Here is a 24913-nt window from a genome sequence, read left to right on the forward strand (position 1 = left end):
CGCCGCCGCCGCCGCCGCCGCCGCACCCGCACCGCCTGCCCGCGGCTGGGCGTTTGGCCCCATTGTGAACCGGCAGCCCAGCGTGCGGCGGTGGGGCGGCTCCGCTGGCTCAATACCCCGACCGCGACAGGAGCGACCTCAGCTTGGGTGGCAGCCGCAGCGCGTCAGTCACACAAAAGGCAGTCGAGCTTCACCCGGCGCGCGGACCGGCCCACGCCGCCGCTGCCGAGCGCTCCCCACCTTACCGGCTTTCCTTTCCCTCCAATTTTGATAGGGAAGCGGGGCCGGCGCGGGCGGCCGAGGGTCCGGGTGAGCCCGCGGGCGGACACGAGATGCCGCTGCTACACCGAAAGCCGTTTGTGAGCCAGAAGCCGCCCGCGGACTTGCGGCCCGACGAGGAAGTTTTCTACTGTAAAGTCACCAACGAGATCTTCCGCCACTATGAGTAAGGGCCGGGTCGGGCGCGGGGGGTGCGAGGGAGTGTGGGGACTCCCTCCCCAGCGTCCTTTTGTCTCTCTCCTTTTCCAAGACCCGGGTTTCTGGCGGGGCGACTGGAAAGTGACGGGTGGCCGCGGGCCCGCGTTTCTCTGGCCCCCGAGTCCGACACGGTGACTGCGCGGGGCCCCCGGGAGGCCCGACCGGCCGAGGCGCGAATGGGGAGAGCCGGCCGGGGCAGAGGAGGCTGGGGTCCCTGGCCGGCCGCGGGGACAGCTTCTAGTCGCGGCAGCCGCCCGGCCGCCGAGCGGCGGAAACTCCCCGCCTCGCCCCTCCCCGCCGCGGCCACACGCGCGCTCCGGGGCCAGTTCCGGGATCCCCGCCCGGCGGCCGAGGGGATCCCCGCTCGGGTCAGCGGCATGGAGCCGCGGTCCCCCGGTCCGGGGAGGGAATCCCTGCCCCCGGGGGCAGGAAACGGCCGGGCTGGGCATCGTTTCCTCGGTCGGGAGTGGAGCCTGACGTTGGAGCTGCCCAGGGTAGGGGCGGGGGTGGGGTGGGAGCGGAGTTGAGACTCCGGGGAGGGGGCTCCCCGGCAAGCCCGGGACGCTAGAGCCTCCGCCGGCCGCCTCTGGTCCGGTGCGGCTAGGCCTCGGAGTGTGCGAAGCGAGCCGTGCGCTCTGTCACCGCCTCTTCTCGGTGACTAACTCCCGGCCCTGGGGAACTCGGCGTCTCCGCCCCCGGGAGACCGGGTGAGGAAGAAGTCGGGACTGGGCGGGGGAAAAGGAGGGGAAGAGAGCAGGGCCCTGGGCGCCCCCTCGTTTTCGGTTTTGCGTAGCCGGGAGCGCGGCGGTGGGAGTTGGGGGAGGGGGCTAAGACAAGTTCAACTCCAACCCCAGCCAGCCTCCTCTTTATCCCCCTGCGCGTGGGGCCGCCAGACATGTGCCACTCGCTTTTGTTTTGACAAGAATCCGGAGCTGCTGCCTGTGTAGTTTCAACCTCTCAATTTTTAGTCCCTTGCCTGGTTTATCCCAAGAGATCCCCTTGTCCCGTGACACCAAATAACGGGGCGTTTTAGAGCTCTGTGTTTAAACAGGATCACCAAGTGAGAACCTGAATTGATCAATCACTGAAACAGCCTGATCCTCCCTTTTTCTTATGCTTTATCCTCTCCACTCAGGAGTCCCTTTGTGACTTAGAAACCAAGTGTTATAGCAACCAAATAAATTGTGTGTAGGAGGCACCTTTTCTGAGTGGGGGCTTGCTGGAGGGAGGGCGTTAAGCAAACTCAGCACCTGTCTGAGAAATGACTAGTGAAGTTAGAAAGGACAGTTCCTTTGAGCTTTTATTTTAAGCAAGCCTTTTTTCTTCGGCTCCACAGGAGTTACACGTAAACATGTCATATCTAGAGAAGTTTTTCAGCAGGCAGTACTTTTAAATACGAGTGCACATCTTACTCTGCTCCTGTACAGACTTGTTTTGTTACTCAAATAGAGTTCAGTCTGGTAACTACTTAAGTGAATTTGGATTAAGTAACTTGACAAGGATGATGTCTTACTTTTAAAGAAGATTTAGGTTAAAATCCTTGGTAATTCTGAATTTTTTTCAAGAAGTTGTATTTAAAAGCACCAACAAGATAGGAAATGGGCTTAAATTTAAACTTCTCTTCTTTTATGTAAGCAGTCTTTTTGAGACATTCTTCTCACTTTAGAAGGGAGCATAAATATGGCCCCTAGCCTCTTTGAATTTGAACACTTCAGATACTTAGGTTCTTGATGATAGAGGAAGAGATTTTTGGTATTCCAAACCTACCTTCCATTAATGTTAAGGAACTGTGTCCCCTGTAGTCTTATGACATTAAAATTAAAATGTTTTGTTTTAATTAAAATGTCTTGGCTCTGTGCTGAAGCGTTTGGGTTTTTGGAAATTACAAGCAGTTTAAGAGAGGTGATTGGTTTGGGAGCAAAGATATTTAATCATTTACCCTGACCAAAGCAGAACTACTGATGTTCTTAGCTATTAACGTTTATGACTTTGAATTGGCACAAAACTGGAAGAAGACTGCCATTTAATTGTGTTAAAATTTGGATTACTTTCTCTTAGATGATTACAAAGAGATCTTTCTAAAAATGCATTCATGGTGGATGGTATATGGTGGTCTGCAGATTATGGTAATCTGACCCTTGCCACAAGTCTGGAGAAACTATGAAGGAAACATCTGTTTTCACTAATTCGTTAAATCACAAATTGGTTTATGTGAATTTGTTTGAAGATTATCCTTTACATTATTTTGAATATATTTCTTTCGTATTTGTCTGAAGATCACTATGCTCACCTATTTGTTCGGGTTTTTGATTTCTTGAATATAACTTTCTCTAATCAGTCTCAAAGAGTTTTACTACACCTCCACACCTTTTTCACTTCCCAGCATAATGCAAAGTAACTGCCTCTAACTCTGGTTAGTACAGGTTGCCAGTGACCTTTTAATTGCTAAATAGTGTTTTGTGTGTCTTACCTGATATTATAGCCTAACACTTCCTCCTTTGTCCTTCTAGCAGCAACGGTCACCCTTCATTTTATCTAGTGTAACATCTGCAGTTATTGCATGGTAACCCAATGTATTTGTTGCATCACATTTTCTCTTTTCCTAGACCCTGAATTCTTTGAGACAGGGACTATGACAAAGATGGTTACTTGGTGATTATACAGTTCAAACTCCTTTATATTGTTTGTTTGTTTTAACTATATGCTCTTTAATTGCTAGCTCTTGTTTGACCTGCTTTCCATAAATAAAGAAGACTCATTAAAAATAGCACATTAACTGTAGGTGAATGCATAAGCTAAAGTGCAAAAGAATGAAACTGGGCCACTGTCTTACACCATACACAAAAATTAACTCCAAATGGATTAAAGACTTGAACATAAGACCTGAAACCATAAAACTCCTAGAAGAAAACATAGGTGGTAAGCTCCTTGACATACATCTTGGCAATGATTTTTTTTTTTAATTCAACACCAAAAGCAATAAAAAGAAAAGTAAACTAGTGGGTGGGACTATGTCAAACTAAAAAGTTTCTTCAGAGCAAAGGAAACCATTAACAAAATGAAAAGGCAGCCTACGAAATGGAAGAAAATATTTGTAAATCTTATATCTGACAAGGGACTAATATTCAAAATATACAAAGAGCTCATATAACTCAATAGCAAAAAAACCAAAACAACTTGATTTAAAAATGGACAGAAGATCTGAACAGATATTTTTCCAGAGAAGATATTCAGAGAGCCAACAGGTGCTTTACATCATTAATCATCAAGGAAAGGCAAATCAAAGCCGTAATGAGGTATCACTTCACACATGTTAGAATGGCTGTTATCAAAAAGACTAGAAATAACAAGTATTGGGGAGGATGTGGAGAAAAACGAACCCTCATGAGCTATTGATAAGAATATAAATTGGTGCAGCCATTATGGGAAATAGTATGGGGGTTCCCAAAAAAATTACAAACAGAACCGCCGTATTGATACAGCAATTCCATTTCAGGGTATTTATCCAAAGAAAATGAAAACACTAATTCGAAAAGATATATGCATCCTCACGTTCATTGCAGCATTATTTATAATAGCCAAGATATGGAAACAACCTAAGTGTCCATTGATGGATAAATGGGTGAAGAAGATGTGGTACATATACACAATGGAATATTATTCAGTCTTTAAAAAGAATGAAATCTTGCCATTTACAGCAATACCTATGGACCTCAAGGGCATTATGCTAAGTGAAATGTTGGACAGAGAAAAGCAAATACTGTATGATCTCACTTATATATGGAACCTAGGGGAAAAAATATAAGAAAAACGAAGCTCGTAGATAAAGAGAACAGAATAAAGTGCATAGTTTAATCTTTTAAAGGAGATAAAAATTTATTCTGTAATTTAGTTAGCAGACAATAATTTTGTTTAAAAAAATTTTTTTTTGTCTGTGGATTGTTCAAATAAGGAGCAGTCAAGTCTGAACACCAGAAATTCTAGATTTGTGGGCTAGGAAAATGATTTGTATTACGTAGTGGCTTTAATCTCCTTAATAAAATGACTTCTGTTTTTAGGCATTTAGACTCTTGGAATTGGAATGTATTTCCCATCTGTGAGTGAATCACACTTTTCATATACAATGTAGGAGTCTCTTCCACAACATCACTGACAGACCAGCTTATGTTTCAATCTGGCTGTCCAGTGAAAAGTGTTTGACTAATTTATAAAGCATCCTGTTTTCATTGTTCATCAGCTCCTCAACTTGTTAATTCAGTCCTTTCAACTGTCCTCTTTTTACAGATGAGGAGGTTGGGATTGAGGAAGGAAGAGTAAGTCCAAGATGAGTTCAAAAACGACCTATCTAGCAACTGGTGACACTAGAGTTCTCACTCACATACCTAAGACTCTAGAGTTTGTGTTCATATTTACCATCACATAGTGCTTATTATAGAGAATTCTTCCTAATATTTGTTAAAGTTTGCATAAATATGCACCAAAAACATAGGGGCATTGCTTGGAATTCAAGCTGGCTGCCTAGATCTTTGTGAAGGTACCATGGTCTACAGTCTGCTCAGACATTTGAGTTTTTTACTACACTCCCAAGTGATTAAATTCTAGATACTGTATGTAAGAACCAGAATGCCATTAATTTATAGGGAAAAGTGCCCTTCACATAGACCAGTCCCCAAACTGATAATAAGCTATGTATGAAATCTAGTTATTATCAGAAGGCCCTTTCGTGAGCATAGGGTTTTCAAGGAGAGTAGGATAATCTTAATAGCTAGCGTCTTCAAGTTAGATGTTCAGCTCCTCTTTAGGAATAAGTCTGCCACATGGCCCAGGTATTTGGGTCTATGAGTCCTTTTTCTGTGGATGGTATAACAGAGATTCCTAAATACTTTTTTTTTTTTTTTGCATTTTAACCTTTTATCTGCTTAGCAGGCTACCATGTTTCTTTTCTGCAGACAGAATATATCTATCAGTTATTTATAACACGCCACTCTAAAAGTTAGTGGCTCAGACAGCCATCCATTTTGTTTGCCCACTATTCTTTGGGTTGCCATTGTGGTTTCTGCTCATCTCTCTGTGCTCTCTCATTTAGGTGAAGTCAGATGAAGTCAGGCTTGGCTGAAGCTAGATGGAGTAAGAGGTGGCCTCAGTCATATGTCAGGGACCTCAGCTGGGATGGCTTTTCTTTGTGTGTGTGTGTTTTCTAGCTTTATTCGGGTATAATTGACAAACAGAATGGTAACATATTTAAAGTGTACTATGTGATAATTTAATATACTGGGATGGTATTTCTTACCATGTGGTCTTTCATCCTCAGAAAGCTAACTTGGGCTTCTTCCAGAGACCTTGGTCTCAGAGTTCCAGGAGGGTGAGAGTAGACATCTCTCAATGTCATTTCTGTATTTTGTTGGTCAAAGCCAATCTCAGGTCCAGCCCAAATTCAAGGGGCGGTGAAATAGGCTCTACCTCTTGTGAGAAGAGCGTGAAAGTCATTTCTAAGGAGCCTGCACACCTTCAACCCTCTTTGTAAATAGTCTACCACTATGCAGCTGATAAGATTTTATACTTGGGGCATCCAGATTGGATTTTGGATGTTCACTGATAATCCTTCTACAGTTAATCCCTTTTCCTAACCTCCTTCCCAATGCCAAACTTTCTCTTCAAAGATTCTCAGGTCTTATATGTGTTCTTCTGACATTGTTGCTCTACCGTACAGGTTATTCTTCTGTGTATTCTTCTAGGATCTCTCTGCGAATAGGGTACCTAAGCAGTAAGAATTGATATGTTTATTGAGTGCACATATAGTATGTTGGGCATACTGTATTATTTAATTTTCATATTAACTGTTTATGGAACACATTGTCCCCATTTTACAGAAGGGGAACCAGCTTCAGTGAAGTTTGTATAAATTACCCAAGTCATATTGTACAAGTGACAAAGCTGAGATTCAGATACTTTGCTTTCTTCTTCCCATTCACATGTGTACTTTCTCTTTTTAGATACACATAAAAGTAAATGTGGACTGCCGATGAGAATATATTTGCTTATTCTTGACACTGTACTTTGGAAAGTCTTTGGAGATGCTGAGATAATTTGTCCCCATCTAGTGAGAAGTGATTGTATGTCTATAACACAGTGGCATAAATCACATATGTTCTGAGGAGCCAGTGTAATGGAAACATAGAAAATGGAACTGATAGAAAATGGAACTGATAACTGCTGGGGAATTGAGGAAGCCCTCAGATAGGAGATAGCATATGAGTTGGGTCCTGAAAGATGGAGCTATAATGTTTCACCTTTGTTGATTTCTACTTAAGTCTTCATTGTCTAGATTTTTAAAATCTGTATTGCTATTCCTCACCTTAATGTCATCTGCAGATTTTAGGAGCCTGCCTTGTATGTCACTATCTTAAGTTCGTCTGAGGCAGCACTAAGTAAAGTGCAAAGTAATAGTAAAGTGTTTTTTTAAACTAAGCTTTATAATTGAACTTTCCCCCTCACCATTTATGAATAAATGTAGTAAATGTAATTTTCATCTAGCAGTTATTTCTCCCTATAAGGCATGTATAGTCTGCCATGCCCATGATCACCTAATCTCCTGCTCTTGTAACCCCTTCAGTGAAGGAAATTGTTAGAACAACCCATGCTGTCTTTTAGCAATTACTACTTTTCTAAGCTTATAAACCATATTTTCCTTCTCTTGCATACCATATGCTGTTTTAGTCAGGAATTGTGTTAGTTTTTAACCTATGACTGCATTTCTCAGTTACTGATTATTTTGTAGACAGAGGAGTTTGCTTATGTCCCTTAGATCTTTTCTGCAGTATTGGGCTGTATCTCTCTTACCTTGCTTTACGTCTAGTTAATACATTTTGGGCCATTAAGTAAATAGAGTATGCTTTGCATTTATCTTTTCTGAATTGTATTTGGTTTCTGGTTTTTATGTCACTTCATTCTTAATCTTATTCTCTTAGGTTTTTAGTTTTCCAAATACTCAGCAAGTTAACAGTATGTTACCCTTTGTTCCTTCATTTGTTGACTTTGTTTTAGAAGTGTGTTCTTACCAGTACTTGACCTGGTAACTCAGAAGCAATTTTTCCTTAAGAAATAATGGCAAAGGGCAGAGGTCATCAAACTTTTTCTTAAAGGGCCAGATAGTCAATATTTTAGGCTTTTCAGGCCATTAGATGTCTGTTGCACCAACCCAACTCTACAGATATAGTGAGGAGGCAGTCATAGGCAATACCTAAAGATATGGGTGTGGCTGTGTTCCAATAAAACTCGACAAACAGGTGGAAGTCTGGATTTGACCTCCGGGCCAGTAGTATGCCCATCTCTAGTAAAGAGGATTGTTGAAGGAATGTAGCAATAAATTGGAGACATAATAACCTGTATTAGTCTAAACTGATATAAAATAGTACTTTGTGTTTTATAAAGTTTTACTCACAATAATAAAAATGTGCTGCTTGTAAGATTTTTGTTATTTATATTCTTATAATATTGAAATTGAAGAGGCACTGTAACCTATCCCCTAGAATTTCAGCATTATTAACAAAATCCTGCACATTTGAATGTGTATGTTGAATGGGTGAAGAGCAGAATATAGAAGTGGATGTAAGTGAAGGTATGTAATGTTAGAGATGGCGCCATGATGAATAGGGAGTGATGAATAGGGAGAAGTAGCCTCGGGCTTTATTTCCCTTGCTTTAAAATGGCCACTGTGAAAGAAAATTCCAATAAAAATTAATTTAAAAAGATGGCCGCTGTGGTAGTGTGTCCTGCCTCCCTCCTCCTGAGGGTGGATCTTTGTGCACAGCAGGACTATAATGTAAGACCTTTGTAGGGTAGATAGACACAAAGGAAACAAACAGAACAAACACTTTGCAGGAGGCTCTGGGAACCTGGGTGAAGAAGGGAAGCTGTACTGTCGCTGGTTACTGTCTATCCACATGTTTAGTGGAGGTTTGTGGCACTTGTGCCATTCTTCTCCTTGGTATTTTGAACAATGGTAACAAATCTAAACAGAATAGTGTTTATTGCAGCTGAGTCTAAAGTCTGTCCCCCTGCAATGGCAGCAAATACCCCAGGCTATCAAATACCCACCTGCTATGGCTAGAGCTGTGCTGTCCAACGCAGGAGCCATTGGTTATTAAGAACTTGAAAGGTGACTAGTGAGAATTAAGATGCGCAGTAAATGTAAAATACATACTGGATTTTGAAGACTTGGTACCAAAAAAAAAATAATAAACTATTTCAATATTGATTACATATTGAACTATTTTGGAATATATTGGGTTAAATAAAATATATTAATTTTATTAGAATGTCTTTAAAAATTTTTAAATGTGGCCACTAGAAAATTTTAAATTATATGTGTAGCTAGCATTCTACTTTTGATAGCACTAGCTTAGAGACTAGTTAATGTATAACATCTAGATTTGAAAATATATTTTTCTTACAGTTGACCATGGATAAGGAGGACTGATGGTAAAGTTATACACAGATTTTTCACTGTGTGGAGATCAGCCTCTATCCTTCCCTCCCCCCATAGCTCAAAGGTCACCTGTAGTACTAGATAAATAGTTTAAATTATTAGAATATCTCACACACATTATATATGTGGCTTGGGAATCTGTGTTTGTTTCTAAAGGAAAAAGTTTAAAACTTTTATAAAGCTTTCTAAGTGAACTGCAGTTTTAGGCAGTAAAAATTAAATAAGACCTCTTTCAAGATCCATCCATTCATTCATTTTATTTTGCCCTGTTGATAACCCTCTATTGGGTATGTCTGTTGCCTCTCACTTAGCTATTTATCTGACATTTTATTATAAGAATCAAATTATATTCATTTTTTTCCTCTGGCATTTTATTCTTCAACTCCACTTTTCCTTTTCATCCTAACTCTTCATGCCAGTTCCTCCCAAAGATATTCTAGCATTTCTTGATCTTTTGTGCCTGCCTCTCCTCCTTCCCTTCCTCTGAATTCCCGAAGGATATCTGCCTCTGTTTTGTAAAGATAATCACTTTTTACTTTGTATTTTAATGATATACACCCATTATCCCCATTACTAAATGGTACATACTTCAAAAGGATTTCCCTTGTACTGAATAAGTCATGTAAGTTGACATATGTATATTATCTCTTTAGATCTCATTTATGTTAAGGTATGATTAGTTTCTCTTTACTTCCATAGATTTCATTTTTTGTTGTTCTCATAGAATCTACAGACAAATATGCAAATGAAACTATCTTAATGGAATTACTCCAAATCTTATTTGGAGATCAGACTACTACAGGGGTAACCTGTACAGATATACTAACAAGGAAGTAAACATGTAACAGTTTTAATAATTTTTAGAATGATGAGAAGGAAAGGGATATTTCAGGAAGGAGAAAAAGTTAGAGAATAGTGAATTATGTTGGTTACATATAACTGTTGAAAAGTAGACTGAAATATAGAGGTGGGCAAAATATTTACCCATATCTTAACTACTTAGAGGCAACTACTGTTAATCTTTTTGCATATGTCTAACCTTTTCTGTTTAAAAAATATTTTTATTATAAAAACAATATGAATACATGCTTATTATAAAACTTCAAACAATATGGGACTATTTAGAATAACATATTTTCCTCTTCCTTCTTTCCCAGTCCCTCCCTTTCTCCATAGGGAATATCTGTTTATGGTATTTGTATAAATACGATCATTTGCACGTTTTTGCTATTATTATAATTAATGCATTTGGAATTATGTCATTCAGTGATTTTGAGTTTTTTTCTCTTTAATATACCTTAGAAATCTTTCCATATAGTAGATCTCTAGCATTTTAAAAATGACTGAATAGAGTTTTTGAAAAGAAATTAGTGCTTATAGTAAGAAATCCTAACAGTGCAGAAAAGCACTGGGTAGAATGGTCCCTAAGTCCCATCCCCATTCTATAGCAGTTACCTTGATTTTTGTATAACATTCCAGGAACGTTTTATGCTTCCTTAAGTTATCTTTCTCTACTTTCCTTCCTTCCTTCCTTCTTTCCTTCCTTCTACCCTTTCTTTTTCTTCCTTTCTCTTTTTTAATTTTAACACAGGTGGGACCGTATTATATATATTGTTTGGATAAGCTTTTACTTTGAAAAAATATGGGAGGGAAGCAGACTGGAAAGTTGTTTTCCCTGTTTACGTTATTTAAAAACTCTCCTTCTGTTTCATGACTGTGATTTTTCATTATATGAAGTACTATAATTTATTCAACTTTTCTCTTATTGTTTGATGCTTAGATTTCCCGGTTTTTCACTATTATGTTAAAGCCTTTCAAAATTCATAGTTAAGTGCTTGAATTGACAATGTTTTGACTGCTTTGGAACAAAAAGCTTAAAAATTAGAAGGAAAAAAGAAAGGTTGAGTTTATTTTGTTTCGCTTCAGTTTCAAAACTGATAGAAATCAAAATCCAATTTTGGCTGAATATACCTGTAAATTGCAAAATATAAATGTCTAGTTTAAATATACTCTTTCTTATGTTTGTAATATTAATGTGTAAGTTGACCAGTTACTAAACTTTTGTTTGAGTTCTATGAGTCTATGTAAAATTTTGCAATAAAGGAACAATCCTTTATCAGCTTTTAATGTAAAATTTGTGAAATGATAGGTAATGGATTTTTGTTTTTGTTTTTTAATCAGTGACTTTTTTGAACGAACCATTCTGTGCAACAGTCTGGTGTGGAGTTGTGCTGTGACGGGTAGACCTGGACTGACCTATCAGGAAGCACTTGAGTCAGAAAAAAAAGCAAGACAGAATCTTCAGAGTTTTCCAGAACCACTAATTATTCCAGTTTTATACTTGACCAACCTTACCCATCGTTCACGCTTACATGAAATTTGTGATGATATTTTTGCGTATGTCAAGGATCGATATTTTGTTAAAGAAACTGTGGAAGTCATTAGGAACAATGGTGCAAGGTAAAGTACTTTTAATTTTTTCTTTTGTTATACATACATTCACATTGATCAAATTCAAAGTACACACAGGGATGAACTGAGGAAAAGCTTACCTTTTACTCTTTTCCACCTACCATGTTACCCTCCCCCAAGATAGCCCTTGTGTTAACAGTTTCTTATTTATTTTTCCAAAGCTAATTTTTATATAGACCACCAAAAACATGTACATATGCGTGTGTATGCACACACACACACACACACACACACAGTCTCCTGGCACTTTCAACGCGAAAGGTAACATACTGTAGTTTATACCTTTTTTCACTCAAAATATCTTGAAGATTAGTCCATTACTTTATAAACCACCTTCCTTCTCTTTTTTATTTACTGTATGTTCTATTATATCGAAGTTTCACCTCTATTTAAGAGTAAAAAATCTTAAAGGTATCTACTGTGTTCTCATTACGTTACCTATTAGTTTAAATATGCCTGTATTTCTTGCTGGGTTTTAGTAGTTCTTTGATAAGATGAAGACTGAATTTTATATACTCTACTAAGTTCTCTTTTACCCAGGTCTTCAAGAAAAAAGTGTGTTTTTCATATTGCAAAGTTAAATTGAGTTTATCTATGGCACTAAATTTAAAAGTATCATTGCTTTCCTGAAATCTTAAGCATTTATGATTGGCTAGTCACTGATATTTATTACAGTAATCCTTATTTGCATTAAAACTTTTTATAGCCTCCTGACTTTTGAGGCAGTGACTATTTTGGGATGCTTTTTCCCCTTTGTTAACCTAAATAAAAATTTTTTTCTTTTTGAATTTTATTTTTTTAATATTTATTTATTTGTTTGGCTGCACTGAGTCTTAGTTGCAGCATGTGGGATCTTTCGTTGTGGCGCGTGAGCTCTTCTTTGCGGCGCGCGGGCTCAGTAGTTGTGGCACACAGGCTTAGTTGCCCTGCAGCATGTGGTATCTTAGTTCCCAGACCAGGGATCGAACCCGCGTCCCCTGCATTGGAAGGCTGATTCTTAACAACTGGGCCACAAGGGAAGTCCCTCTTTTTGAATTTTAAACTTTAGCAGTCAAAACTTACTATATATGTTCTTAATTATATGTCAATAATTATGTTCTTTATTATCTTATTTTGGAGAATCATCATGAGTTTTTATGTAATTTCAGAATAATGTCTTTAATGTAATCCATTTTAGTTATTAAATGCTACTCTGCATGAATCTTAAAAATCCAGGAGGTGTTTATATTAAGATCTGAATTTGCTTGGATTTGATTTTGGTGAAGAATTGAAGTTCTTTTTTTTTTTTGCGGTACGCGGGCCTCTCACTGTTGTGGCCTCTCCCGTTGTGTAGCACAGGCTCCGGACGCGCAGGCTCAGCGGCCATGGCTCACGGGCCCAGCCGCTTCGCGGCATGTGGGATCTTCCCAGACCGGGGCACGAACCCATGTCCCCTGCATCGGCAGGCGGACTCTCAACCACTGCGCCACCAGGGAAGCCCAAGAAGTTCTTTTTTTAATTGTAGAAGCAACAAATGGTAAAAATTGAAGGATTTTTCATTTGTCTCATGACTTTTGGGAAAAAAAATCTTTATTTTCAAGAGGAAAGATTGATATGTCACCAGTAATCCCACCAAGAACATACCAATCTATATCACCAAAAGGAATAATAGGGCCTGTTTGGGGACCAGGACAATTTTTTTTTCTCCTTATAGTCATTGTTTTATTTGACTTATGCCAAAAGTGTTTTCTAACTTAAAAATCATTGGGATACGTTAACCTTTAATATTAGGTTAAATATTGCTTATATCTAGAAATATAGTTGTTCAGTGTTTTTTGTATAGCTTTTTTTGGTTGTACCTTAAAAATGGGCTTCAGATAGTTGTAGCTTTAATGACAGTAGTAAACTAGGGTACATTGTAGAAATGGGAACTCTGAGAGTCACAATTTTATTGATTATTCATTAGAAACATACTTCTTCAGACTTCCCTGGTGGCACAGAGGTTAAGAACCCTCCTACCAATGCAGGGGACACGGGTTGGATCCCTGGTCTGGGAAGATCCAACATGCTGTGGAGCAACTGAGCTCGTGTGCCACAACTACTGAGCCTGTACTCTAGAGCTGGAGAGCCACAACTACTGAGCCCTCATGCCACAACTACTGAAGCCCATGCACTTAGAGCCTGTGCTCTGCAACAAAGGAAGCCACTGCAGTGAGAAGCCCGCACACTGCAACGAAGAATAGCACTTGCTTGCTGCAACTAGAGAAAACCCGCGTGCAGCAATGAAGACCCAACGCAGCCAAAAATATAATTAATTAATTAATTAATTAGAAAAAAAGAATCCTAGGGGCTTCCCTGGTGGCGCAGTGGTTGAGGGTCTGCCTGCCGATGCAGGGGACACGGGTTCATGCCCTGGTCCGGGAGGATCCCACATGCTGCGGAGCAGCTGGGCCCGTGAGCCATAGCCACTGAGCCTGCGCGTCCGGAGCCTGTGCTCCGCAGCAGGAGAGGCCGCAGTGGTGGGAGGCCCGCGTACCACACACACACAAAAAAGAACCCTATAGTGGATTCAATGTGAACCTCGAAAAGAAGAAAACACACTTCTTCTGGCTTACTGGCCATTCTTAATCTTTGTGCAGGAAAGGAGAAATCTTGGATGACTCATTGAATTTTTTGCCTTCAGCAGCTGGGTAGATGGTAAGATGCAGAGGCCTCAGGAAGTAATACTATCAGAGCCTAGCCATCTTTGCTCTCATCTCAGACCCAGATGTTTCCGATTGCTCTGATTTTGCCTTTCACGGACATGTTGCTTAGGTGATTCATGAGTGTCACTTAGAGGCTAGACACTAGTTACTGGGGATATAACAAGGATTAAGATGTCTTTAAAGAGTTCAGTGAAGGGAGAGACAAACATGTCAACTTGCCGGGTATTAAAATAAACGTATGAATGAGGTAATTCAGGAGCATCCAGGTCCAGAGTGCCATAGAGGCTAGGCCTGGGTTCCCTAGACTCACACTAACACTGGTTATTTTAGTCTTTTCATCTTTGCCAAATCTGATGATATCTCAGTGTTTATTTGATTTTCAGGTCCTTTGCTCATTTTACTTTTGGCTTTTTTGTCATCAGTAGATTTATGAAAGGTCTTTGTTAAATATTAGGCATATTAAACTCTTTGTCACTTTGTTGCAAATATTTTTGTTTCATTTTTTGCTTTTTCTTAAATGTGTGGTAAATGTAAAAAGGACTTTGGGGCTTCCCTGGTGGCGTGGTGGTTGAGAGTCCGCCTGCCGATGCAGGGGACACGAGTTTGTGCCCTGGTCCAAGAGGATCCCACATGCCGCGGAGCGGCTGGGCCCGTGAGCCATGGCCGCTGAGCCTGTGCGTCCGGAGCCTGTGCTCCGCAAAGGGAGAGGCCACAGCAGTGAGAGGCCCGCGTACCGCAAAACAAAAAAAAAAACAAAACAAAGACTTAAAAATATGTATAAAGAATAATGATAGAATAAGGGAATAATGAAGAAAACTTCAATGAATACACATTCAACACTTGGTTTTAATAGAATACCTTTATCTTTGATGTTTGTTTATAGTTGGAGAAAAGTTTTTTAGTTTTATGGGAAGCAGAATTGTGTGATAGTGAAGGGTTTAGGCTTTGGAGTCTAACTGACCTTGTTGGACAATGACATCCTTTCAGGTCATTGTGAGACTAAAATGAGAGTGTGTGTGTGGGGTGCACATTTTTGAATTGCTATATAAGTAGAATATAGTGGCATTTTACTAGGGGAATAACGCTCCTGTTGGCCCAAGAGGGTTATATGGAAGTTAGTATTTTTCTTCTATTATTGGCTAGGTTTTCTATTATTTTATATTATAATTAAGCTTCAAGCCTGACTTGAGATTTCTGCAACTTTCGATACTAGTTCCTGCATACACCTTTATCCTTTCACCTTTTTAACTTAAATTTCCGTTAAAATAACTTAAATATATAAACTTGACTAGATTCCCTTTGGTTGGAGTTGTACCTCTCCCATCTACGTACTACTTGTGTAACTTTTGGGGAAGTTATTTAACATCACTTATCTCTTCTTTGTGTATGTAGTAGAATTATTGTGAAGATTGACTGAGATGTTGTATGTGATGCTCCATGCACACAGCAAGTATTCAATAAATGACAAGTAAAAAGGTCTATCTTTCTCCATTTTGATTTTTTTGGTTCTCTGTCATGCTTGTAAACTCTTATTCTATTACACTGATACGAGGAGAGGACTTGGCATGATGTTTTTCATTTGGAAAGTGCTCTAGACCCCAAGGAACATGTGTCCCTTCTGGCTTCACATCTGCTTGTGTAACTTTGGGATGAGTTCAGTTTTGAGGTGATGATGCTAGTGATAAGGTTCTGGCGTCCTCAGGGGGTCAACTAGGGTAAATCCAGCTTCAGTGCTGAGAGAAGCTCCAGGTTGAGTTTCCTCAGTATCCCTGTTGACTTTTATCTGCAGGCTCCTGTGGCTTTTGTATCTGACTGTGGCTTGAGGCTTATCCTTACAGGGCTTATTTAGAGAATTCAGTGGATTTCTCCCAGTGGCTGAGAAATAGCAGGCACTTACTATCTTCATGGGATCCATAGGATCCACAGTATGAGATATCTGTGCTCCTACTCCCACTTTCCACTCTTTGAAAGTTAGAATGTGACGTTAGAAGAATTTGCTTCCACAGGACATACATCTCCCTCTGCTTTTTAAGTTAAATGTGCTTTATTGAGATATTCACACACTGTAAAATTTGCCCATTTAAAGTGTACAATTCAGTGGGTTTTAGTTATGTGATGATTTCCACTAATTCCAGAATGTTTTCATCACCCCAATAAGTCCTGTGCCAATTAGCAGGCCCTCCCCACTGCACTCTCTCCTCAGCCCCTGGCAACCGCTAATCTGTTTTCTGTCTCTGTGGATTTGCCTATTCTGGACATTTCATATATGTGGAATCATAAAGTATGTACCTTCCGGTGTTTGGTTTCGTTCACTTAACTATAATGTTTTCAAGCTTCATCTGAGTTGTAGCATGTATCAGTATTTTATTTCTTTTTATTGATAAAGAAATTCTACTGTATGGACCTATCACATTTTGTTTATCCATTTGTCAGTTAATAGATATTTGAGCTTCCACTTTTGGACAATTATAAATAATGCTGTTACAAACATTTCTGTACAAGTTTTTGTGTGAATATATGTTTACAGTTCTCTTGGGTATATACCTAGAAGTAGAATTGCTAAGTCATTTGGTAACTCTATGTTTAGCATTTGAGGAATCTCCAAACTTTTCCAAAGCAGTTGCATCATTTTACATTCCTACTAGCAATGTATGAGAGTTCCAGTTTGTCCACATCCTCATCAAGCCATATGTATGGACAATTTATTATTGTCTGTCTTTTTTATTTTGCCATCCTAGTGGGTGTGAAGTGGTATCTCATTGTAGTTTTGATTTGCATTTCCCTAGTGACTAATAATGTTGAGCATCATTTTATGTACTTATTGATCATTTGTGTATCTTCTTTGGAGAAATGTCTTCTCTGGTCCTTTGCCCATCTTTAAATTGGGTTATTTATCTTTTTATTACCGAGTTGTAAGAGTTCTTTGTGATTTGGGGTATAAGTCCCTTAGCAGATATATGATTTGCAGATATTTGCTCCCATTCTGTGAGTTGTCTTTTCACTTTTTTTTTTTTTTTTTTTTTTTTTTTTTACTGGACAGGGGCACGAACCCGTGTCCCCTGCATCGGCAGGCGAACTCTCAACCACTGTGCCACCAGGGAAGCCCTCACATTCTTTATGGTACCATTTGCAGCACCATTTCCCTTTGCTTTTAACTTTTGTGCTGCTTGTCAATAACATCTACCTTTTGTTTCTGTCTGTGTTGGCAGAACTCAGCAGTAGTCCTCAAGACTTCTTCATCCATTAGAATTACTGGATTAGATTTACTGGAAAGAATATGCTATGTTACAGAGAAGTGGATGGGCCCATTCTTAGGCTGAATTATTTCAGTATGGGTACTCTGGATCTTCTCACTTCAGTATTCTTATTGTCTCATTTACCTTTAGATATCCCTCCCTCTTTTCTTTTTGCACCTTACAAGTATAGATTAGGTGCTTCCCTCCCCACCAAGACTTTCTGTTTTGAAATTGGCAATCGGCAGACAGATTCTTCTAGAAGATCCTCTGTCATTGCTATGGCAGATGAAGTAAAGAGAACAGCAGACTACTTGACTGAACCGCACCAGTTTAGTTCTTTACATGCCCCATCCTGATTTACCACCAGCTTGCTTGCCAATCATGCTGCCATTTGTTTTCTGCTGCTTCCTTGGAGCCTATGGGAAAAGTGAGAGGATGGCTGGTCTTGTGAAGAAAACACTAAACTGGTAGTCAGGTCTGTTAATTCTTAAATAACTACCAGATGCTTTGAATATACATTATATCAGCAGATATGAGACAAGGACTTACGGTTTCTATTTACAGATGAGGAAACAGAGATCCAAAGAAGTTGTGTTTTTTTTGATAGTTGTTTACCATGTATTTAATGATACCTATTATTTATTGATACTTGCACTGTTCCAGACACTGGAGATACAGCAGTGAACAAAGCAAAGTCATGGAGCGTCCATTCTAATCTTTTAAGTAGTAAATTGTAGGATTAAATTCAGATAGGGCTGACTTACAAAATTATTTCTTTCTCAGTATCACTGTGTCCTTGATTTTGGATTCTGCCATTTGTGATTAGCTGTATGGTTCTGTGCAAGTAATTTAAACTCTTAAGTGTTAGTCTTTTTTCATGTGTTAAATGGACCCCCAGCCTTACAGGGTTGCCTCACAGGGTAAAATGACATAATGAATGTGAATTTTTAAAAGCTATATTATATAATATTGCCTTTTTAAAAAATATTTATTTGGTTGCGCCAGGTCTTAGTTGCTGCAGGCAGGATCCTTAGTTGTGGCATGCGAACTCCGAGTTGCAGCATGGGTGTGGGATCTAGTTCCCTAACCAGGGATCGAATCTGGGCCCCCTGCATTGGGAGCATGGAGTCCCATCCACTGCGCCACCAGGGAAGTCCCAATATTGCCTTTTGATGTAGGTGTCTTGTTAGTATTTGAATCTGTTTATTGGTGGTCATGCAGTTTTGTTGTGTTTTTGTTTGTTTGTTGGGATGTGCCAGTAGTGATGTGAGGCTACAGTAGCTGCCTGGGACACTGTAACTTGGAATCAAATTTCTCTGTTGCAACTCTGAGCGGAAACCCCATAGTTAACAATATCAGTGTCTTAGAAAGACATAGTTGTTTGTTTTTGAAGACAATCATCCCTCATTTGTATGTGATCTTCTAAAAATGCTACACAAGCAGATTTCAAGACATCCAAGTTTCAAGTAACTTTATCTTTTTTTTTTTTTTGACAAGCCTGATAACCATTGTTTAATAAAGGATTAGGTAGATGGTGAGCTAGAACTCAAATAATTGCATGATAAACTCATCTTCTCTCCCCAGCCCTAGAACTGGTGAATTGAATCAGGAAAAAGGAGGTAGAAATCACGCAACAAAAACCATTTTGGACTGTTGAGTCATCATTCAGTGTAAAGAAAGGACTAGAGTTTGAAAGAATTTTTAAAAATGAGTCAGAATATAATTGTATATTTGGTAATTTTTTTTAGTTAAAAGTAGGCTTTGGGCAACTTGTTTTCAGACATTTTATAAGCACAGTCAGGATGTTCTGGTAGCTGAAAGATTCATAGGAAATGTGAAGCAGCAGGTGAGAAGGTACTTCTAAAAGTATTGGGTTGGCCAAAAAGTTCATTCGAGTTTTCCTGTAAGATGTTACGAACTTTTTGGCCAACCCAACAGATATACTGACAGAAGCAAGAAGTGGCACCTTATAGCAAAGGAGGAGATAAAGTAAACATTAACTACAAAGTATACTGGCCTGGCTCAGTATATAATTTGGTAACGTTAGAAAACGTTGCAGAATAAAAATATGCTAGCATTTATTGAACTTTTCCTGTATGCTAGGCAGTGTGCTAGATGCTTTCATTTTAATTCTCATGATATTGATGGGTGACCCGGAATTTTTGAAAAGGTTATTTGTTTGTTGGTATTTACCTGAAAGAGTTGAAAACTTATGTCCACACAAAACCTGCACACGAATGTTTATAGCAGCTTTATTAATAATTGCCAAAAGTTGGAAGCACCAAGATATCCTTTAGTAGATGAATGAATAAATAAACAGCAGTACATCCAGATAGTGAAATGTTATTCAGTGCTAAAAAGAAATGAGGCTTCAAGCATGAAAAGACATGGACAAACCTTAAATGCATATTACTAAGGGAAAAAAGCCAATCGGAAAAGGATATGTATGGTGTGATTCCTACTATATGGCTTTCTAGAAAAGGCAAAACTATGGAGACAATGAAAAGATCGGTGATTGCCAGGGGTTGAATGGGGTAGAGGGGAGATGAATAGGTTGAGCACAGAGGATGTTTAAAGCAGTAAAAATACCCGGTGGTACTATGATGGACACATTTATCCAAACCCATAGAATGTACAACACCAATAGTGAAACTTAATGTAAACTATGAACTTCAGGTGATAATGTGTGTTAATGTAGGTGCATTGATTGTTAACAAGTGTTATTTCTCTGGTGTGGGATATTGATAGAGGGGTTATGCATGTGGCAGGGGCAAGGAGTATATGGGAGATATCTGTCTTCCTCTCAATTTTGCTGTGAATCTAAAGCTGCTCTAAAAAACCAAAGTCTTTAAATTAAAAAAAATTATATGCTCTTCTTATCAAGGCTGAAGTTTATAATTTTTTAAAAATCTGCTTTTTTTTTCCTATAAAAATTTATATACAGGAGAGAAAAGTAAAATGTGAAGGCCTGGAGTGCATTTCCCAAATGCTCCTTTCAGAGATAACCACAGTCAAAAAATTAGTGCATAGTTCTCTTTTTTTCTGTACTACACTAAATTTTTTTAAAAAGTAGCTTTTTCACTTAGTAATGATTTGGATGTCTTCTTACATTAGAAAACCACGTGCACCATTTCTAATTGGTTTTGCATAAACTCGCTAAACTGTGTGTTCCTAAAAAGCTTACTTGGAGTATTGCCTTTTTCTGAGGATGGAGAAAGTTATTCCTTTTGTTAGCCTTATATGAATTTGCTCTTTGAAAATAATGAACTGCATTTTTTTCCACATAATCTCTGACCTATGACTTAATGACAGACCTTTTCTCCAATGTAGGTTAAATCAATACAATAGCAGAATTGGATTTGCACCGGAGTTTCACTGATAGCTAGATTTTCCCAAATATTATACCCATACTATTTAGATTTAACACTTAGAAATGCTATCTAGTCAAGAAGCATAAGATACTACAGTTCAGTATTGTTTTTAGAACTGCCTTGTAAAATGAAGATTATGAAATTCTTTTTAATCTTACAAACTGATATCAATTTTGGCATCAAATAGAGACCAGCCACCTAGAGCTCTTATCTATTCAGATATCAAGGTATATTCCCTGTGGCTTTCTATGTTGCATTGGTGGAATGCTTCAAGCACTTTAGTCTAATGAATAAAATAAAATTAGCATAAAAACCTAAAATGTAGAGAGTAGGTACTTATTATATATTAGAATTGGAATGAGAAAATGGGCTTTTTAATCTTTGAGCTCTTTTTTGTATTGCTAACCTAAATGATATTAGTGAATCATAATGAATTAAAATGCATTAATGTTGAGGACAAAGGGAAATACTAAATATGTTGAGGAGATAAGATGAACATAAAAGGTGTAAGTGAGGAACAGTACAGTTATTTTGATTTAAACATACATGCTTGGATATCAGTGAGTGGATCCAGGTGGGATTAATCCAAGGAGAAGTTTTGGAAAAGGGTTATTTGACTAGAAATTTGAAGACAGAGAAAAATATAAATTAGTAGAAAGGATTGAGGAGGGAGGCTTCTTATTTAGGTGCAGATATAATATATAACTTTTAACAACGTATATTAATTAAGTTTAATATAGTTCTTTCAAATAGAAGGCTTTCTATTGGTCAGCTTATACTACTGCCCTTTTAAGGTCAAAATTCCTTGTTCTTAGCCAAGGAGAGTCCTAAGGAACATCCTCAAATTGTTGTTTTAGTCTTTAGTTCCTGATGACCCTAGTATACTGATGATATAATTATTAATAGAAAAAAAAAGGCTATTTGGGACAGCTGTTCTTTCTTTGGAATTCCTAGTTAGAGTCTTCTTTAGATATATATTGTTGTATGTATCAGAGACTCAGACTTACAGCCTGACTGACTGCTGGATTGTTGTTGCAAGTTGAACAGTTAAAATTTAGAATCCTTATTTACTTGTATAATAATATAAATTGGAGGCCATCCTGGGAAACCCTTTTTATATCCTAAAAATCCCTATTAAGTAGCCACAAAAATAAATGAAAATGAATTTGTTTTTCTAAAGTGTTTAATTCAAATAACATATAAAGCTTCTGTTGTAAATATTTCTGTATGGATTCAACTGCTCGATTCTTAACAAAATAGTTCAGTGAAGTTTAGACTGATCATACAAATGTATTCATTTTCTTCAGTGTTCTCAGGACCTTCAAATTTGCATTGGCCATTAGGAGGATCTGCCTAATGCCTCTCAAAAGTCTTTGGATGGTAAATGTTGGAGGAGGGTAGTTGGTTTCTATGGCAACCTCTTTATTGATCCTCTGCACTAATACCAAGTGCAAAGAGTCAGCTGAGTCTCTACCAGGACTTAAGGTCTTTATTGTGGGAGTCTTACTGTAGTAAGAAAAGTGATAAAAATGGGGGATGGCAAGTAAATTGAGGTTCACCTCTTTTCTATTATAAAAGGAAAACAATGTTTACTTCAATTTGTGTCTCGTTGAACTGGTTAGCAGCAGGATGGTGAAGTAGACTAGTAGTAGTCCTGAAGTTCTTAGTTCACTATGGCAGGAGAATATTAGAGACGAATCTCACAAAAGAGAGAAGACTATGTATAGCTACTTCTGTCCTGAAATCCCTGTTAGGAATAAAAGGGAAGTCCATTTCTACGTGGTTATTACACAGGTTCAGGTCTGGGAAGTTAGAGGTCTTCTGAATAAAATCTCTCTCCTACATCATCTTCTACCTCCTTTATAGTCTGTTCCATTCGGCCAATATAAGATCACAGTGGTTCTGACTAACCATTTTAAAAATGGGGTTATCTGGGGCAGAAATAGAGACGCGGATGTAGAGAACAAACATATGGACACCAAGGGGGGAAAGTGGCGGGGGAGTGGTGGTGGGATGAATTGGGAGATTGGGATTGACATGTATACACTAAAATGCATAAAATGGGTAACTAATAAGAAACTGCTGTATAAAAAAATAAATAAATAAAATGGGGTTATCTGCCTTTCTTAGACAAATTCAGAGATTGTCCAAAGATTAAAGTTAAAAGAGAACTAAGAGAAATGACATAAGCTAAAATAATTTTCAATGAAAGGAAAAGGAGAGATAAAAGTACAAAAAAAGTCTGCTCATCACTAAAGGCCAGGCAAAATCCTTTGTTTAACTCAAAAACACATGCCAAGAGAATAATTCCGAGTAGAGGTTGGCACACTTTTTAAAAAATAAAGGGCCAGATAGGAAATATTATAGACTTCAATGTCCATATGGTCTCTGTCACAGCCAGCCAACTCTGCTGTTATAGTGCAAAAGCAGCCATAGACAATAAACGAATGAGCATGGTTGTATTCTAGTAATTCTTTATTTATAAACACTGAAATTTGAATTCCATGTTATTTTCACATGTCACAAAATATTCTTATTTTTATTTTAAGCCACTTAAAAATGTAAAAGCCATTCTTAGCTCGTAGACCACACAAAACAGGCAGTGAGTTGAATCTGGCCCATTGGCCATAGTGTGCTGACTCCTGGTAGAGAGGAAAGATTACTGCTGAAATAAGGATTAAAGAATAAAGTCCCCAGAGATACCCTTTTAATCTAGAACCTCAGAGTATAGCATGTAGATGTGGCTTGGTATGGTGGAAAAAGCCTTTGGAGCCAAAATGAGTTACTCGTTCTGGGAATCTTCTTTACTAATCTGTAAAGCAAGTAATATCTACTTCATATAGCAGTTATGAATATAAATATCTACATTGATATAGCGGTTGTATTAGTTAGCTTTTGCTGCATAACAGACCACCCCCAAAACTTAGTGGCCTAAATCAATAGTCTCATTATTCCATAGTGGGCTGGAATGCTCTTATTGTCTGGGGCTGTATTGTCTGGGTCGCTTACTCTAACCTTACTGACATGTCTAAGGCCTCAGACTGGGGTGGGTATTTTCATGTGGCCTGTTATCCTTCAGGAGGCCAATCCAAACTTGTTCCCAGGGTAGGAATAGAGTTCCCAGCAGCAAGAGAAGGCAAAGCTCCAATGTGCAAGCACATATCAAGCCTCAGCTTGCTCAATGTTTGCTAGTGTTCCACTGACCAAAGCAAGTCACATGAGCAAATCCAGACTTAATGTGTGGGCAGGGGGATCAAGGAGGCCTGTGACTCAGTGGGGGCCATAACTGCAACAGTCTGTCACAGTGGTTAATATTTTTTAGGAGCCCAGCATAGTGCCTGGCACATAAAGCACTCAGTAAATGTTAGATCCTTCCTGTGCTTGTCAGGGACAAGTGAAGAGCCTGCCAGCTGTGATGACTCATCTTTTTTTGTAGCCAGTCCCTAATTTTCTTACATCACAGTCACTGTTCTTCAGAGTTCACTGTATGTCATTTTAGGGAGATGATGACAATACCAGTAAACTTTTGAGAGCTTATTATATGCCAGGCACTGTTCTAAGCTTTTTACTTATACTATCTTATTTAATTTCCACAACAGCCATATGTGATAGGTGCTCATTTGCTTATTTTACAGTTGAGGAGTTCATACACAGAGCTTAATTAACTAAACCTTGCCCAAGGTCACAAGTGATGAAGTTATCAAGCACAAGCAGTGCTTCTGTGTGGGCGGAATGAGTGTGAAAGAAATACTAAAAGATAGCCCTTAAGCAGGATGGAAAGATGATAAATTGAATGTACTTATTGATTAGTCACTATTTGCTTTTCACTTTATTTGCGCATTTTATAATTTCTGTCAAAGTGTGAAGCAACATAGGATTGTATATAATGTGGTTAGATTAAGCTTTTGATCATTCACTCTGAGTGATCCATATTGTTGAGTGTCTGAAAAGCAGCATCATTTTATGATCTTTGATTCAAAGGGAAAAAAGCTCCTTCATTTAAACAGGTTCTCCTGCTATTTATATTTTTAACCACTGTGCTCATCAGAGGGTGCCTTAATTATTTTACTTCTGCATTCTGAGCTGATTAAGCTTTCTTCTTTTCAAATATTTTGCTTGCAGGTGAAAGAATGCTATCTAGTGGCAGCAAAAGGTGACTGCAAGCATGGGGAAAAATAGAATTTT

The 24913-nt window shown here is 38.7% G+C and overlaps 1 protein-coding gene across 2 annotated transcripts in view; it reads left to right on the top strand.

Moving 5' to 3' along the window:
- BAZ1A (bromodomain adjacent to zinc finger domain 1A) overlaps positions 1-24913 on the top strand; it is a 92878-nt gene that overhangs the window by 570 nt on the left and 67395 nt on the right. Inside the window, exons 2-3 of one of the 2 annotated variants that reach the window (XM_024762045.1) lie at positions 275-445; positions 11147-11425. In XM_024762045.1, coding sequence (XP_024617813.1) covers positions 333-445; positions 11147-11425 — 392 coding nt within the window. In that variant the 5' untranslated portion in view covers positions 275-332. Of the gene's footprint in view, positions 1-274; positions 446-11146; positions 11426-24913 lie in introns of those variants that run through there. The other variant, XM_024762044.1, reaches the window with a different exon arrangement.

The sequence above is a fragment of the Neophocaena asiaeorientalis genome, unplaced genomic scaffold (genome assembly GCF_003031525.2).
Source record: "Neophocaena asiaeorientalis asiaeorientalis breed wild unplaced genomic scaffold, Neophocaena_asiaeorientalis_V1.1 scaffold190, whole genome shotgun sequence".
Taxonomy (NCBI): domain Eukaryota; kingdom Metazoa; phylum Chordata; class Mammalia; order Artiodactyla; family Phocoenidae; genus Neophocaena; species Neophocaena asiaeorientalis.